Source organism: Drosophila yakuba, chromosome X, assembly GCF_016746365.2.
Source record: "Drosophila yakuba strain Tai18E2 chromosome X, Prin_Dyak_Tai18E2_2.1, whole genome shotgun sequence".
NCBI classification, from domain to species: domain Eukaryota; kingdom Metazoa; phylum Arthropoda; class Insecta; order Diptera; family Drosophilidae; genus Drosophila; species Drosophila yakuba.
In genome coordinates this window covers 335116-351602 of record NC_052526.2, presented here as the reverse complement: position 1 = coordinate 351602, position 16487 = coordinate 335116, and the positions used below count along the sequence as shown (strand labels likewise).

At 50.8% G+C, this 16487-nt stretch overlaps 6 protein-coding genes across 7 annotated transcripts; 2 read left to right on the top strand and 4 right to left on the bottom strand.

The window, feature by feature from the left end:
* Positions 1-237: 237 nt before the first annotated feature.
* Positions 238-1705, bottom strand: LOC6523806. The gene is made up of 2 exons (XM_002099645.4): positions 1486-1705; positions 238-1154 (listed from the first exon to the last, which is right to left on the bottom strand). The coding sequence occupies exons 1-2, from the start codon at positions 1531-1533 to the stop codon at positions 807-809; spliced, it is 396 nt and encodes a 131-aa protein (XP_002099681.1). The 5' UTR covers positions 1534-1705; the 3' UTR covers positions 238-806.
* Positions 1706-3423: 1718 nt separating this feature from the next.
* Positions 3424-6089, top strand: LOC6523805 (probable methylmalonate-semialdehyde dehydrogenase [acylating], mitochondrial). The gene is made up of 2 exons (XM_002099644.3): positions 3424-3574; positions 4353-6089. The coding sequence occupies exons 1-2, from the start codon at positions 3449-3451 to the stop codon at positions 5883-5885; spliced, it is 1659 nt and encodes a 552-aa protein (XP_002099680.2). The 5' UTR covers positions 3424-3448; the 3' UTR covers positions 5886-6089.
* Positions 6090-6195: 106 nt separating this feature from the next.
* On the bottom strand, positions 6196-9018 carry LOC6523804 (ATP-binding cassette sub-family B member 10, mitochondrial). 2 transcript variants are annotated; one of them, XM_002099643.4, is made up of 6 exons: positions 8501-9018; positions 8231-8437; positions 7843-8045; positions 7495-7776; positions 6696-7439; positions 6196-6622 (listed from the first exon to the last, which is right to left on the bottom strand). In XM_002099643.4, the coding sequence occupies exons 1-6, from the start codon at positions 8880-8882 to the stop codon at positions 6353-6355; spliced, it is 2088 nt and encodes a 695-aa protein (XP_002099679.1). In that variant the 5' UTR covers positions 8883-9018; the 3' UTR covers positions 6196-6352. The 2 variants fall into 2 exon arrangements, with proteins under 2 accessions (XP_002099679.1, XP_039233747.1); XM_039377813.2 differs by lacking the exon at positions 8501-9018 and having other exon boundaries at positions 7495-7790; positions 8231-8409.
* Positions 9019-9091: 73 nt separating this feature from the next.
* LOC6523803 lies at positions 9092-13824 on the top strand. The gene is made up of 6 exons (XM_002099642.3): positions 9092-9251; positions 9316-11700; positions 11770-12416; positions 12480-12842; positions 12897-13457; positions 13531-13824. The coding sequence occupies exons 1-6, from the start codon at positions 9236-9238 to the stop codon at positions 13690-13692; spliced, it is 4134 nt and encodes a 1377-aa protein (XP_002099678.1). The 5' UTR covers positions 9092-9235; the 3' UTR covers positions 13693-13824.
* On the bottom strand, positions 13739-15290 carry LOC6523802 (apoptosis regulatory protein Siva). Its single transcript, XM_002099641.4, has 3 exons — positions 15015-15290; positions 14118-14412; positions 13739-14009 (listed from the first exon to the last, which is right to left on the bottom strand). Exons 1-3 carry the CDS (start codon positions 15157-15159, stop codon positions 13946-13948), a joined length of 504 nt encoding a protein of 167 aa, XP_002099677.2. The 5' UTR covers positions 15160-15290; the 3' UTR covers positions 13739-13945.
* Positions 15291-15406: 116 nt separating this feature from the next.
* LOC26534931 (28 kDa heat- and acid-stable phosphoprotein) lies at positions 15407-16290 on the bottom strand. The gene is made up of 2 exons (XM_039377819.2): positions 16181-16290; positions 15407-16117 (listed from the first exon to the last, which is right to left on the bottom strand). Exon 2 carries the CDS (start codon positions 16111-16113, stop codon positions 15532-15534), a length of 582 nt encoding a protein of 193 aa, XP_039233753.1. The 5' UTR covers positions 16114-16117; positions 16181-16290; the 3' UTR covers positions 15407-15531.
* Between the last annotated feature and the right edge of the window lie 197 nt (positions 16291-16487).

The window sequence follows — 16487 nt, the reverse complement described above, 5'->3', positions numbered from 1 at the left end:
CAACTGCCAAGATATATCCATTTTATTCGCAACGCGGAGAATATAAATATTAAAGCGCAAATGAAGTCACGAAAGTACGCGAACGCAACAGCGACCACTGTTGCCACTCGGCTGCGATCAGATGACATTGCCAGATGTCAGCCAGATCTGAGCCAGATGTGACTGCAAAGAGTTGCCAGAGGGCTGTTGAGTAACAGCCGAATGGCGCCAGATTTGAATACAAGCGTTCCCCGTCTCTTGAGGTTCAACTAACGTTTATTTTCTCTAGAGCTCAACAAATAAATCTCCAAAAGTGAAACGAACACAAGAATAATCATTGTGTGTGGCCTAAATATGTACGGTCTGCTATGCTATATATTACTTTTTAAAACGTGTCGTATCAAAAACTACCTCAAAATACTATTATGTTAAGGCAAAATTTGGAAAAGTGCATTCTGACATTCAGACATTCCAATTCATCGTACATGGTGTTTACTCTATGTTAAGCATTGTGTTTTTGAGTTCTTAGAGCAGTGAGTTTTCAATATTTCTGTCTATCACTGGAATAAAACACCACAAAAAATAACAAAAAAAAAACACCCTAATGCGCATACATTTGGGTGTGGATTTCTTCAAGTGTATACATGTATATAAAGTATAGGACCTGTTTCCGAGTCTAAATGCTTGGAGTGGGTTCGCGATATATAGTTACACAGTTGATTGCTTCAGATTGGTGTCAATTTAGGCCCTACATTTGCGTCCCCCTTGACACATTTACATTCACCGCACCTATTTGCCAGGGAGGCCAATCAATATGAGGTCATTGATTATTCATGAATCCCATGCCCTGCTCCAGCTGCAGCTCCATCGAGGCCTTTCTTTGGCTTTTTGCGCCCCTTCTGGGAGCTGGCTATGCGCTGTTTTAGCGTGTGGAAAGTCTGCTGCATGCTGCGCATTTGGTACCGTATGGAGCTGCTGACGTCACGCTGCAACTGCTGCACCTCGCGAATGTCCTTGCGCAGATTCTGGTACTCGTTGGTCACCTCGCTCATCGACTCGAGCAACTCGAGCACCTCCATCTCGTCCATCTGCTCCATCGTCGTCTGCTCGAGGCTGCGCTCCACCGCATGCAGCTTGTGGGCCATCGTGTACAGCTGCGATCCTGCATTGGCCACCTGGAAGCAAAGCGAAATGTGGGTTACTTATAGATGGTGGCAGTGGAGCAATTGGGTGGCTATGAGAGAATGGATTTTGGCCCATTTCGTCCTGGCTTGATCTAAAGAAAGGAGAGTTTTGCATGGATATTCTCAGGAGAAATGCCAGGGGTCTCTAATTGTAAATCCTTATGATCAATTCCTAATAACAACTTCTTAAATGAAGTTATGGCTTATTATTTATTTTCTAGCTTGCCTGTTATAGACCGCCAATTTCTCTCACTGCACGCCGAGTGCCTACACTTCAGAATGAATAAGTGCCTATTTGCATTTGGCTGGTCGATAAACTCACCGATTTTTCCAGAGCGCTGATGTCCTGGTAGCCCGCCGTGGCCTCCATCTTGTCCAGATCCCGAACTGCCTGTGGACCTCAGCTTCCTGGCATGACAGCAAGTAGTAACTCAGCGTAGCAGGCCCATACTGCGCAAAATAACAGAGTGCTCGTTGTTGTTGTTGCCTACTTTAAGGCGCGTCGGCGGAGCGCTGGCAGTCAGTCCACTCCAAGCTCTCCGAGCAGAGTGAGCGAGTCCTGCGATTGGTGCTGCTATTTATATGCTCCTGCACACAAGTTGACTTCCGCATTCCGCGAGAGGGAGAGAGAATAAGAGAGAGAGAGTGACAGTGCTGCTGCTTTTATAGCTACCTTAAACGCAATGTATGAAAATATTCCATATTTTATCGAAGTTTTCTTGTTTTATGCAGACATTTTCATTTATGCAGACATATCATGGATTTCCAATGAAAGGATTTTTTCTGCTGGATATAACTTCTAGATTTCAACACCAGTGGGCATCACTGAAGAGCGGAAAGGAGTCCCTATTGTCCCATTGAAAGACACAGCAAACACTTTCTTCAAAAAAGAAAGTAAGTCCATGGATTCTGTTTTCCCCGGTGCGGACTAGTCCTTTTGATTATGTTGACCAGGAAGCGGCCCGATGATGAAAGCGAAACTATTTCAATGAAACAGAAGCCTAAAAGTAGGCAGCACAATTCATTCATTCATTCAGAAAGTGATCTACATACATATGTTCACATGTACATATGTACATAAATCCTTGTTGTTTTTCATTTTGCCGATTTTTGGCTAAAAATGGTCAGAAAGTTAAAAGAATTACATTTTTGTACTCCTAATTACCAATACTAACCAACCAAATCACTTTTTGGCTGACTCTGTTAAAATAATTTTTGGCCAAATTTTTGTATTTTTTGTAAGGGGTAACATCATCAAAAATTGCAAAAAATGCGAAAAAAATAGAATTTTTTTTGAAAACACAGTTCGATAGGAAATTTAATTACGAGCTCAACGAGGTATGACATTCCATATTTGGACTACTATTTCGAATGCTGTGATCAAAATACTGCAATTATTTACGCAAAATAACAGAGAATCGATTTTTTCGCAGCCTAAAAGAAGGCAGCACAATTCATTCATTCATTCAGAAAGTGATCTACATATGTACATAAGTGCGTCTTGTTGTTTTATGCCGACTGCTTTTGTCCACGTTACGCTCCCAGGAGACATTTGTGAATTTAATTGTTCAGCTAGGAAACACTTATCCCCTAATTGATTATTTTTCCATCTTCGGGTAAGCGAAGCACTAGTATCGGTATTTGATTAGATTCCGTTTTAGTTTGACACGTGCCGTGGTGTATGTATATGTAGGTACATATACATATCTACGTTGATGGAAAAACACACGAATTCTACATTGGATCGCCGGTGTTTATAAATACCCTATACCAGTTCAGCATTTCCAGCATCAAAGATCCAATGCACTTTCATGTTGTACACTGAAAAACAGATTTTTCACTTAAAAGCAACAAATGACGGTAGAAGATGTCTTTGATTGCACTTTACTGCCTTCGCCAGTAGCTTATATAGCTAATGTGCCCTTCCAGCAGGGAAATGACGGCACCGCAAACAACGCGAACCAAACACGACACTCACACACACATGCTCACAACGAGCCCCCAAAGAACAACAACAGCAACAATTGAAAAACAGAGCAAAACAAAAACAACAGCTGTGCCCCACAGGTTCCTAACGGTGTGTGCGCCAGTGTGCATGTATGCTCGTGTGTGTGAGCATCAGGCTATGGCCACTTGCTATTGTTAAGCACTTTCGACGTGGTCTTCGCGTCGCCTTCGCCTTCGTATATCAACAATCGCACCACACAGCCCCACACAGATATGTACATATGTATTTACATACATACACGTGTGTGTAGAACAGTGGAGAATAACTGGCTTCGCAAATGGGCGGCTGCGCTGCGTTCAGTTTCAGTGTAGCCACCGTTCGGAGAGCACGCGATCCGATCCCCGCACCAAATTCTCATCTCCGTATCCCCAAGATGTCCCTAGTGCGATTGATCGGAGCAGAGGTGAGTTTTCCCCGACGCCAATTGGTGGGTGGGTGGTTGCAGGTGTCCTACAGGCTTTCGCATCCTTATGTATGACCTACATACATACGTGCATACATCCAGACTGGATCTGTGCATCGCACACTCTCTCACTCTCTCTCGCCTTGCGCGTGTGTGTGTGTGGCCGTGAATTCGTCAATTGGCGATGCAATTGGCCTTGGGGCTGTAATGCATCCACTTTGGGCGCCCATCTCGCACTCCGTCCACCCGAGGCATTGGACTCGCCCGCGGGTGTGGGCGGCAGACGGGCAGTGGGCAGGGGGCAGTGGAAACAACACATGTTACGCAATACGTCGCTGCGAGGCGGAAGAAGAAACAGAACGAGAATTTCAAGCAGATAAAGCGCACAGGGAGAATTCGCGGGGGATTAGGCGCTACAATGTTTGAATTGGCGTCAAATCCAATAAAACGCGATAAGCGGTACCTTTCCACGCCGGGCGAGCCACGAAAATCTCAAGTCTGCCAGATGGACACTGATAAGCGTGGGCACACCGCCCCCCGCGCGCCCCCACCCCTTCGCTTATCAGCAGCCAAAAAAAGACCTCACCTCACAAAAAACCAAAGAACGAAAACCGAATTGTCCGGCCGTTGAGGTTAGGATTGTGAGCGCTGGGGAATTTGCAAAGCAAATGAAAACCAGGTGGACTCAATGGTAAATTTGTGGGCAAACGAAATTGATACTCATTGCACTCACTGCCGCTTACTAACCTATGTATATATGTGCCTCCTCTATCATTAGGCCCGCCATCTGGCGAAGAGGTCCTACTCCTCGGCCGCTCCCACCACCAAGCTCTTTATCGACGGCAAGTTCGTCGAGTCCAAGACGAACGAATGGATTGACGTGCACGACCCGGCCACCAACCAAGTGGTCACCCGCGTGCCCAAGGCCACACAGGCGGAGATGCAGACGGCCCTCGAGTCGAACAAGAAGGCCTTCCGCTCGTGGAGCAACCAGTCGATCCTCACCCGCCAGCAGGTGATGTTCAAGCTGCAGGCTCTCATCAAGGAGAACATGGGCGAGCTGGCCAAGAACATTACCAAGGAGCAGGGCAAGACTTTGGCCGACGCCGAGGGCGACGTGCTCCGCGGCCTTCAGGTGGTGGAACACTGCTGCAGCATCCCGTCCCTGCAGATGGGTGAGACAGTGGCCAACGTGGCCAAGGACATGGACACGTACTCGCTGGTCCTGCCCCTCGGAGTGACCGCTGGCGTTGCGCCGTTCAATTTCCCGGCCATGATACCGCTGTGGATGTTCCCGGTGGCCATCACCACCGGCAACACCATGCTGCTGAAGCCATCGGAACGTGTGCCCGGTGCAACCATGCTGCTGATGGAGCTCCTGAACGAAGCCGGCTGCCCGCCGGGTGTGGTCAACGTGATCCATGGCCAGCACGACGCCGTGAACTTCATCTGCGATGCTCCCGAAATCAAGGCAGTGTCCTTTGTGGGCTCCGACCAGGCGGGCAAGTACATCTACGAGCGGGCTGGCAAGAATGGCAAGCGGGTGCAGTCCAACATGGGCGCCAAGAACCACGGCATCATCCTGGGCGATGCCAACAAGGAGAACACTTTGAACCAGTTGGCCGGTGCCGCTTTCGGAGCTGCTGGTCAGCGCTGCATGGCCTTGTCCACGGCTGTCTTCGTGGGCGATGCCCAGGCATGGATTCCCGATCTCGTGGAGCGTGCCCAGAAGCTGAAGGTAAATGCCGGCCATGTGCCTGGAACTGATGTGGGACCCGTGATCAGTGCCGCCTCCCGCCAACGCATCAACGACCTGATTGAGTCTGGGGTCAAGGAGGGAGCTAAGCTCATCCTGGACGGCAGGAAGATTACCGTGCCCGGTTACGAGGATGGATACTTTGTGGGACCCACCATCCTGAGCGATGTTACGCCCAGCATGAAGTGCTACACCGAGGAGATCTTTGGCCCTGTGTTGGTCATCCTGAAGGCCGACACCTTGGACGATGCCATTGGCATTGTGAATGCCAATCCCTATGGCAATGGTACCGCCGTCTTCACCACCAACGGAGCAGCCGCCCGCAAGTTTGTCAACGAAATCGATGCCGGCCAGGTTGGCGTGAATGTGCCAATTCCCGTGCCCCTGCCCATGTTCTCCTTCACCGGAACTCGTGGCTCTTTCCGCGGCGACCATCACTTCTACGGCAAGCAGGGCATCAAGTTCTACACCCAGACGAAGACGGTCACCCAGTTGTGGCGGGAAACGGACGTGACTCACACCCAGGCGGCTGTGGCCATGCCCACCATGAAATAGGCAGACTTTGAGGAGATTCTGGAGAAGATTCAGAGAATCAGAAACAGAAAGGTTCCACGTATTGAATTTCTGGATGCTTGCACACAGGACGTATTTAGAAGCTAGATACAAAGAAATTATTGCATTTATTTTTGTGCCTGTTTATTAGATGTAAGACGAGTAATGATATGTAAATGATAGCAATAAAACGTTTATTGTGTAAAATCCCCTTGGATATTATCTGCAAAAGGAAATGAAGAAGAGAACAACTCATGTTTGAGGTGTCAAGAAAGGAAGGATGCATCATCAGAAGAAAAGACAGGTGGGATCCTTCGAGGTCAACGGTGTATATTTTACAAAGAGCTAAAAACATTTGAATTGAACACATATCCCGGTAACAATAGCACTAGCAGGACGCAACGGTGGGCCTACTTCTAACTTAACGTCGTTTAGTCCGCCTTAACTTAAATTCCACACCCACGTATCTCTTAGTTTCGGCTGCCGAATGCTTGGCTGGCCACCAGTTCCCGGAAGACGCCCTCCTGGATGCTCATGAGCTCGTTGTAGCTGCCCTGCTCCACAATCTTTCCCTCGCTCAGGACGGCGATTTGATCCGCATTCCGTATTGTGCTGAGCCGATGGGCAATGGTCAGCACGGTGCGTCCCTGGATCAGGTTGTCGAGGGCATTCTGCACCAGGTTCTCCGAAACGGCGTCCAACGCACTTGTGGCTTCATCCAGAATCAGGATAGCGGGGTTCTGGAGGGGAACAAAAGGAGTAAACACTGGGCAATCGTGTCTTGAGTAACTAGGTATGCAATATGGACTCTACCTTGATTAGAGCCCTGGCAATGGCCACTCGTTGCTTCTGCCCGCCACTAAGCATCATTCCCCGCTGGCCGACGAGCGTGTCCAGTCCATCGGGCAGTTGGTCGGTGAACTGGCTGACATTGGCGTCTTCAACCACCTGCTGCAGTCGTTCCGGGCTGGGTGTTTCGCCAGGATTAGCGCCGTACAGAATGTTCTCTCGAATGGAGCTCGAAAAGAGCACCGGCTCCTGACTGACAGCACCAATGTTGTTTCGCAGCCACTGCGGATTCACCGTTCGCAAGTCAATGCCATCCAACAGCACCGAGCCCCCTTGGGGATCATAAAGTCGGAGCATTAGCAGAGCTATCGTCGTCTTCCCAGATCCCGAACGACCCACTACCGCCGTGGTTGTTCCCGGCATCAAATTTAGCGAAAAGTCGGCGAGGACGGCCGAGTCGGGACGCGTTGGAAACGTAAAGAACACATTCTGGAATCCTACTTCGCCCACCGGCTTCTCCAGCGGTACGATACCTTGGTCAATGGGTATCGAGCACTCCCTGTCCAAGATCTCCCAAATGCGCTCCGCGGCCCCAATGCCTTTGTTCAGCTGGCTGTAGAAGTTGGACAGCCCATTCATCGAGATGGCCACATAGCCGGCGTAAAGCATGAAGGCTGTGAGAGCTCCAATCGTCAGCGAGTCTTGTAAAACCAAGGTGCCTCCATAGTACAGCACTGATATAATGATAAAGTTGCCACAGAAGCCAGTCTGAAAGTGGACAGATATTTATGCTTCTCCCAGGTTCCTTCCCTTTGTGTCTTACCAGTCCAAAGAAAATAGCTCTGGCACGTGTCTCCTTGTAGCCAATCTGCAGAGCTTCGTCCAGCTGGCCATCGAAGGCAGCTACTTCCTGTTGTTCTCGGCAGAAGGTCTTGACCGTTTTCACATTGCCAAACCGCTCCTCAGCAAACTTCATTATCTCCGCGTACTTGTCCAGCTCTACTTTGGTGATCCGCCTCACATAGCGTCCGTACACGATGGCCATGCCCGCCATCGCGGGAACCACCAAGGCACTCATGGCCGCCAACTGGGGGGAGGTGTAGATCTGCAATGGAAGCACTGGATAAAAGCAGGTTTTAGGCAGTGCACAGCACTTATTGTGGTATCGTACCATCATGCCCGTGCCGACGCCAATCATGGCCACAGATCGCAGGCCATCGGATACGTTCTGGCTCAACGAGGTGCCCACCATCAAGGTGTCGTTGCTGAGCCGGTTTATCAGTTCCCCAGTGCCCTTGGTGTCGAACCAACCCACCTCCTGCATCAGCATTGACTTGTATAGCCGGGATCTTAGATTGCGCACTATGCGGAGAGCTGAAACGAGGCACACATGGACATAAGGTCTGGATGAATTGCTTCCTATAAAGCATTGTTAATACTAAAAGTAACTAATCAAGTAAAACACTCCAAGATGGTGAGATTCCCAAAATATGTGCATATTTTAAGAGCTCTATCGACTTTCCAGGACTAGCAGAGTGTGTATTTCAGATCCCACTTACCCGCATTTCCAAACAGATGGACGCGGGCGAAGTTGGCGCATCCGCCCAGCACGAAGATCCCGAAGAGGAGCACCGAGTACTCGCCCAACTTGGCCATGGCTGCGCTGTCCATGCCCGATTTATTGAAGACCACATCAATGACCTTGCCCAGAAACAGGGGAACCGACATGGTGATGGCCGAGGAGACTATCAGACAGCCAATGCCCGCTGAAAAATAGGAACTCAAGTTAGGGATTCGGGAAATGGCAAAACGTGTAGTGGGCTAGTAACCTGTCAGCACCCATTTCTCCGATTTACTCAGACTGAGGAGGCGGCCGAACTGGGATCTGCCCATTTTGACGGGGGCGGGCACGATTCCGGCTCCAACTGCGGTTGGTGCGTCCGCTTTTGCATTCCTAGCCAACCACTTGCTGCTCTGTGCGAATCCACGGCGCATGCACCACCACGGCATGCGGAGCGTTGGGAGCAGGTGGCGATGGTGGCGGGTCGGCGGCGGCGGCGGCGGAAGGCTGTGTTGGAGCGACCGGGTGGTTCGATGGTGGAGGCACCTGCCCAGGTGGTGATTATATGATGTGGACAGCCTGATTTGGCTGTTTTGCCTGACCCGGAGAGTCGTGCAGAGGTGTGTGAGCCTCGTACAGTTCAACAGCATTGTGATTCCTGTCTCATTCAGAAATTTGAAAAAAGAACAGTGGAATTTGTTAAATGAGTCGAATTATAAAATAAACAACACGAATCCCAAACGGGCTCTGCTTCTTCCTCGCTGCTGGGCGATCAGCTGTTGCGGCAGTGTATCGGACATAAAAAGCTAAAAATGTCCATAGCGGCTATAAAGTAGCCAGATTTAACATAGGCACAACAGCCGTTTAAGCCGCTTTACAGCGCCTTCACACAAGTGATATCGATATCGATGCCGATACACGTTTGTTTATTCCGCACGTGCCGCAGTGAAGTAAACTTGGATTTGGAGTTGCATTTGATCCGCATTTCACTGGACGAGGCAAAATGGACACAGGCGAGGGTAAGTGCCTCCAGCTAGCTTTCCGATGGACCAAGTCACTAAGCTCCCGTCCGTCCATTCGCAGCGCTGAAGTCCTGGTTGACGGAAGAGAACAAGCCGTTCGCGGCACGTGTTGAGTTCGCCCTCAAGGTATGGCAATCCGTGGAGTTCCCCTATCCCAACAAGTACGAGGTCGTCGCCGACTGGCTGTCGCAGTCATTGGGTGGCTGCAAAGACTTGCCCACCCAGCAGCTGAAGGATTTCCTGAGCCTGAGGGCGCAGCCTGGCTGGGTTACTCAGACGACGAAGTCGCAGCTGATCCACGCTCTGTACGAGATGGTCTCCCGTGAGGAGAACGCAAATGAGTCGGCACTGGAGCTCCTGCCCCTGGCTCTCAGCTCTGAGCTGCTCCAGGATGCTCTGCGGTCCAGCAACAAGCTTCTATTCGAGTGCTATGGCAGCCTGTTTAGGTGCCATCAAAAGTGCATCGAACTACGCGGGGATAACAAGGATGGGAGTGAGAGCCAGGACCACTGGGATGCGGAGTTTGTAGTTCCGGTGATCAAGCAGCTGGCGGAGATTGTTCGCCGCTCTCAGCAGCCTGAGAAGCTTTTGGAAGAGTACGATGCGCAGACTGTTCGTCCTCTTGTGGAGCTGCTTCTGACCCTGAAAACTCCATGCCTCGACGAACTGGCCGCGCTGGAGAAGCAAATCAATGCTCAGTTTACCATCGAACGTACCAAGGACCTTCCGCTACATGTCAGCCTGATCCTTTTGGAGGCCAGGGTCATAAACAATCGCTTCCAAGCAAAAAACCTCAGTTCCACCATACAGTGTGTATTCAACACAGAGAAATTATCGCAGTCATCGCTTCAATTGGCCGCCCATCTCCTTGTGTCACTTCGTAAATACGATGTGTCCCTGGAGTTCAAAATGCCTAAAAAGAAATATGAAGGGATCACCGGCTTTGCGTTTGTTTCTGATCAGCTGCTGCAGTTGGTGCGCCAGTACAAGAAGTCAAATCTGGGAGAGGTTTTAATACTTCTCTGCTCTGCGCTGCGTTATAATCCGCTGCTGCTGGAGCAGAATGTTTACCAGATAACCGTTTGGGTGCTCACGTCCCCCAAGGAGAATGCCCAGGTGGAGGAGCTGTATTCGGAGTACCTCATCCTACTGCTGGACATGTTTCGTCGCCTGAGTCGTGCAGAGCGGTTCATCATGAATCTGCTCAAGGCCCTCAGAGAATGGCTGGGAAAGTACACTCTGGACGTTCCCCATAGCGAAGCCAAAAAGCGACGCACCCAGGACTCCAAAACGATTGAAGACGAAAGCCATCAGTTGGAGGATCGCTTTTTGGGCATCATTTTCAGTAGGACCCCTTTAGCTGCGGCTCCTTCGGCCAACGACGCTTTCAAGCAGCTCTGCCAAACCTGGCCAAGTCACTCGGCCGGCGTGGCCTTCACTCGCCTAATGAGCCACCTGATGAGCAAGCCCTCTCTGGTGATTTGGAAGACCCTGTTGCATTCCTTCGCCGAACTGCTTGACGAGGATCAGCCGAAGGAAGTGCTGCCCGAGAACCTGGACTTCGCACGTGAACTGCATGCTGCGCTCCTTTGCCAGTACCTAAGCGGCACTCGGCTGGCTGAGCAAGTGCAGCTCTATCAGCTGCAAGTGGAGCAACAACTGCAGCACACTTCCCAGGTGCTGGAGCAGTTTGGACGGCTGCTACTGAGCCAGGAGCACAATCGCCGGCTGATGAACGCCTTTCTGGAGTGCACAGAGCGAGCCAGTGGCTTCGAGCTGCTCCTGGCCTACTACTGGCCAGATGGTTTCCCCGCCAGCGAACGGCCACTGCAGCTGAGGGGGTTCCTGCCCACCGCCGAGTGGACATTGATCCAGCAACGGGTGTACAACTTCGGCAAGAGCTGCTGCCGGCAGAGATTGCAGCGCTTGGAGCTGCAGCTTGTGGAGAGCGGTTGGCTGCTGAAGGATCAGCGGACGGCCAATTGCTCAGATGCCCTGGCTGAGTTGGTGGCGCCGCAGCAACTCTTTCGGCTGTCCAGAGCGCAGAAGCAGCTCCGTTTGCATCAAAGGAAACACAATCAACACCTGGAACCGCATCTAAACGATGCGGAGAGCATTGAGGTGCTAGCACTGCAGCTGCTTAAGGAGTATGGCGCAGCGGCCAAAGATGCCAAGGCCAAGGGATCCCTGCTGGTCAAACTGAAACTGGAGGAGCAGGTGGAGGAGAGCTCGCTGATACTCTTCCTGAGGGAACACGCATCGACTGAAACCGACTTGCACATGCCCGCGGCCCAGGAGCTGGTCGAGACTCTGCAGGGCCTTCCATTGGCTCAGCTGCCCGGCAACATTCGATCGCGTCTTTGGCTGGTGATCTTCGTTCTGTACAGGGATCTCAGTCTTGGCCAGCAGGAGGAGAGTGCCAAGCAGATACTGGAGCTACTAATAGGTGATACTCTCAACCAAATCACATAATTATAGTTCAAACTTCTTTATTGAATCAACTTCTTGATTGCAGATCTTATGCACTTTGGTCATCCGCTGCCCATATGCAGCTACTTCCCGCGGCTAAGCGAACTGCTCCTCCTAATCCCAAGCAGCTCGACGGCGGGCTGGAGCTTCTACGAAACACTTTTTGCCCGCTGCATTCGCCGCCAGGGTGCTGGTAGTGAGGCATTTCTGGCAAGTTGCACGGGCTTCTTTAGAGATCAACTGGCTGCGTCAAACAAGTTGCCAGCGGAGGAGCGTCGTCTTCTGCTGCTGGCCATCGAAACACTTAGCAGTGTAACTGGAGCGCAGGGCAGGCGATTGCAGAGCCAACTGCAGCCGCTTATTGAGATCTATGGCGAGATGGTGACGCACAAGTTTCGCTCCAAGAAAAAGGAGGCATCTGCCTACAAGGAGTTCGTGGACTGCACTCTGTCGGGTTATGCCACTTACGTGAGCAACTGCATCAACCGCGTGGCCAGGCAGGAGCGGGAGAAAGAACAGCAGGAGAAGAAGGCCGGCGAGCAAGAGGGTCTGGAGAAAACGAAGGCCGAGAAGAAAATGGACAAGAAGAAGAAAGCGAAGCTTCAGGAGGAGGAGGAAAACGGAACGCGGAAGGAGCTGCAACCCATAGACGAAAACTTCCGACGCATCTGTAAGATATACATTGGTCACTCGGTGCGTACATTTTGTGCTTAGAAGTATTGAACGAACCCAACAATTATCATCCTATATTCTCAGTTGAACTATCGGGATGCCAATGCCATACGCTTGCTGAATGTGGCGCTCACCCATCGCCAGCGCTTGCATTTGGATCCGGATGAGATTGAGTTCGTGCTGAGCAGCTATTGGCGGCAGTTGAATGCGGACATTGAGATGGGCGACATTTTCTCCACCTCAGCACTGGATTGCCTGGAGCCGGCCATCAAGCTGATCATTGGCTACAAGACTAACGAGGACTTCCTACTGCTCCTGCGCCGTCTTTCCGCACAAGTGGAGCAAATGGCACGCCCTGCGTCGCAGAGCCAGCATGCCGCGCTCCAGAATGTGCTAACCCTTTTGGCACTCTTTGCCAAGTGCTCGTTGAGCAGCGTGAAGGGAGCGGTGAGTCTTCCCAGTGCCCTGTTTTTATTCCCTAGTTAATGACTTTCTCCTCAGATGCTTAATGAGCATTTCGAGATGATCAGTGTGAGTGTTTCGCTGCGCCTCCCGGAACCCAAAGACGCGGCATACTGCGGTCATGCCCTCCGACTCCTGGAAGCTCAGCGTAACCTGGCCGGGAATCGTACAGTGCCTCTCACAGGGGAGACCCTGGACTGCCTTCTGGGCAGCATGTTGGATGTGGACATCAAGCACTTGATCAGAAACGGCGGCAGTTGGCAGCACTTTGTGGATCTGTATGCTGCACTCACGGACAACCTGGTTGTGCTGCTGAAACAACACACCAACCTGATGTCAGACCGAGCGGCGCAGCTCAGTGCCCTGTGCCAGGATCTGATCCAAGCCATCGTTGGCTATCGGTCGGAAAGAAAGCAGACACAGGACATCAGTGAAACGGAGCTGGATGGCTTGGCCGACTTGGGTCTGAAGCTGGCCACTGTGATGGCCACAGTGAGCACCACGCAGGCGCTGGCCGTGAAGAGAGTGGCGCCCTTCCTGCTGATCTTCACCATTCGCCAAATGGTGGCCACCGAAAGGCCCACGACGCTGTTCGAAAAGGTGTGTTTTACGTCAAGTGCAAATCTAATGATGAAAATCTACTAATGAAATAATAATACGATTTTCTCCCCAGATCAAGGTCCACATAGTGCGCGTCTGCCACGAGCTGATCGGGATGTGCGATCACCGTGCCGGCCACTTCATCCTACGCTCCAGCAACGAGGCCGGCGCCAGGATGTACGAGGGATTGGTGAAGGATCACGAGAAGTACCACAAGTTCAGGGGCAAGGTGTAGGGACAAGGAGCGGAGACGGAGATGGAGATGGAGAATACACCTGTTATATGTTCTCTTTTATATTTATGTTAGATTCCAACGCTTCCATAAAATATAAAAATGAGTGCCCTATGTGCCTTGAGTCGTGCTGAATTTGTACTTCTTCAGAACTTAAAATTTAACGAGCACCACGAGTTCATGTTCCTCTGTGCTTGACTGTGTGTAAACGGCTGGACGCCTCGCCTCTGTGCAGGCAGAGAAGTCCTTGGAAATCCTAGGTGAAGAACATCTGGCAGCGCTCGCAGAGCGGGTCGTCGCCCTCATCAGCTCGATTGCCACTGCAAATGGGGATATAGGATGAGAAAGGGCATGGATTTAGTAGGCCCACTTGGAGCCACATGGATTCCCATAAGGGAAATGCATGTTCAGTCGGGGGTACAACTCACAACAAAGTCACGCAGCTGCGGCATATGAACTTGGAGCACTCGCCGCAGGAGTAGCCACACTCCTCGCAGAGATCCATCATGCAGTTGACGCAAATGTCGTGGACGAGCGTTTGGCGCTGGCAGCAGCGGGACTTGTGGAGCTCCAGGCGCGGATTGGCCAAGTCGGTGCGCAGGCTGCGCAAAATGATGGTTCCATCGCCCAGCAGCTGGTACTGTTCGCACAGCTCGGGCTCCTCCTGACCCTGACCTTGCCCACTGCCGGCTGCGCCATCGAAAAGCATTTTGGTCGTCTTCTCTGCGAATGAAATAGCAAATTTGAGAGTTCCAGTTCAGGGTGCGGGTTCGGCTTAGACACTGCGAGTACGCCCCTCTCCGATCAGCTTCGATCAGCTCAAATCCGCTTCAACAAGACAGACGTACAAGAGAACAGCAACAAGCGAATTTGTACTTGATTTGTTGAAATTCGGCGAGAAGTGCAATTCGAATGCTACAATTTTGAACTGACAGCAAAATAGTGAGACCGTTCGCGGCCAACCAGCTGAGTGGCAAAACGCCAAAACTCACGTACTTGCCAGCTTTCCTATCGATTCCCACTTTCAGTTACGAATTTTGGACTCAAAAGCCGCTTTGCTGATCTCTTCGTGCGGTTATCCATGGTTATTGCTGGTTTATGCTCTCGAGGCGGTTTATGCTCTCGAGGAATCTCTGCCGAGCTGCATTCTTGTTCTTGTCACATAACGGTTTACACTGATCTTTGCAAGGAGCTGCAATAGAGCAACAACAAACGCGCCATAACTGCACCCTGAGCGGTAAGCTCCCCCCCTCCCCCCCCACTCATCCAACTACTAACAGTGATGGGAAGGGGAGCAGGTAAGTGGCTGCAAGTGCGCTACGTACCGTGAACCTCCTTCATTTTTTGGGGATCGCGGGAGTCGCTAATTTTCTGGTTCACGAACACTTTCCGCTGCGTAAGATTGTTATTGGCGTCGCCATCCGCTGATCGCGATCGCTTTGCCGCCCTTTTGCGGACCGGGCTCTCCATGATGAGTTGGCTGGGCAGATCGGATAGGAACGTCCTCAAATAGCCCTGCGTTCCCTTACTTTCCGGTATTCCGATTGTCCGATTCGCAAGCTAACAGTTTTTAATGGTCCCGTTCCTCTAACAATATTACCTTATTAGAATAGTGCTACCATATTGGAAAATCCCTAAAAGCGCCAATTGCGATCAATTTCACTATCGTCTATCGATCACCTAAGTTGAGGGAAGCGGGAAATTCAAAAAGTTTTTGTTTTCTGCAATGCCATAGCATTTATTTGGGAATACAAAAGGACGCAACATCCCTATGTAATAGCATTCGTAGGAATCGCTTGATTATCAAAGGGGTTTTCATTTTCTTGCGTTACCGATTTCATATTACTTCTTGCGAGCGGATCGAGTCTTCCTCTGACGAGCCCTGAGATTGCAGCTCTGGCTCTGGAGCTCCGGGGGCGCGTCTTCCGACGGCTTCTGGCTGATCTTCTTGAGGGAAGAGTCCGAGCTGGAGGCGGCCGCCTCGGCAGCCGCTTTCTTTGCGGCCAATCGCTGCTGGGCAGCCGCCTCCCGTTCCCTGCGAACCAATGCCAGTCTGGCGAGATCGGCCAGAGTCTCCTTGCTCCTCTGGATGTTTTCGCTTTGCATTCGCTCCTTTCTTCTTTCGTGCCGCCTCCTTTGGGTGGCGTCGTCCTCCTCGGTGAACTGATTTCCATTTGCGTTGCTTATCAGAAGACTCAACGGCTTCCGGCGCGGCAAGCGATTCGGATTGGAGATCTCAATTAGGCTGTGCGCACCTTGACTGCGAATGCACTTGTCCTCGAAATTACCTTTCCCTTGATTCCTGATCGGCACCCCGCTGCTCCTTTCGCCCTGGCGAATTCTGTCCAGCTCCTGCTGCAAAACATCCACGGGCGTGAACTCGCGACTACGACCTTTGTGGTTCACGTACTTTCCACGCGGCATTATTCTGGAGGTACCGAAGGTCTTTTGTCTCAAATGGCAGGAGGTGAAGTGGTGAAAACTGTCTTACCTCCAAAGTAAAAAGCGCTAAGAAAAATTACAGGAAAATCAAGATAAACTGTCCGTGCTGCTTGCTTGATGTGTGCCTGACATATGAGTTTCTGAGAGCAGTATACGCTTACTATGTTTTAGATAGTTTTTTATTCTTAAATAAGAGTTACTGTCTTCAAATTTATTATTTTATTAAATATCCATTACAGGCTAATAATAAATATGAGTCGAATGTTAGCTCCCTCGTAACTTTAGCTGTAGTAATTTTTGACCAATTTTGTTTTTAACAAACGACAAATTTTTTAATTCAAAATACCCACAGGCAA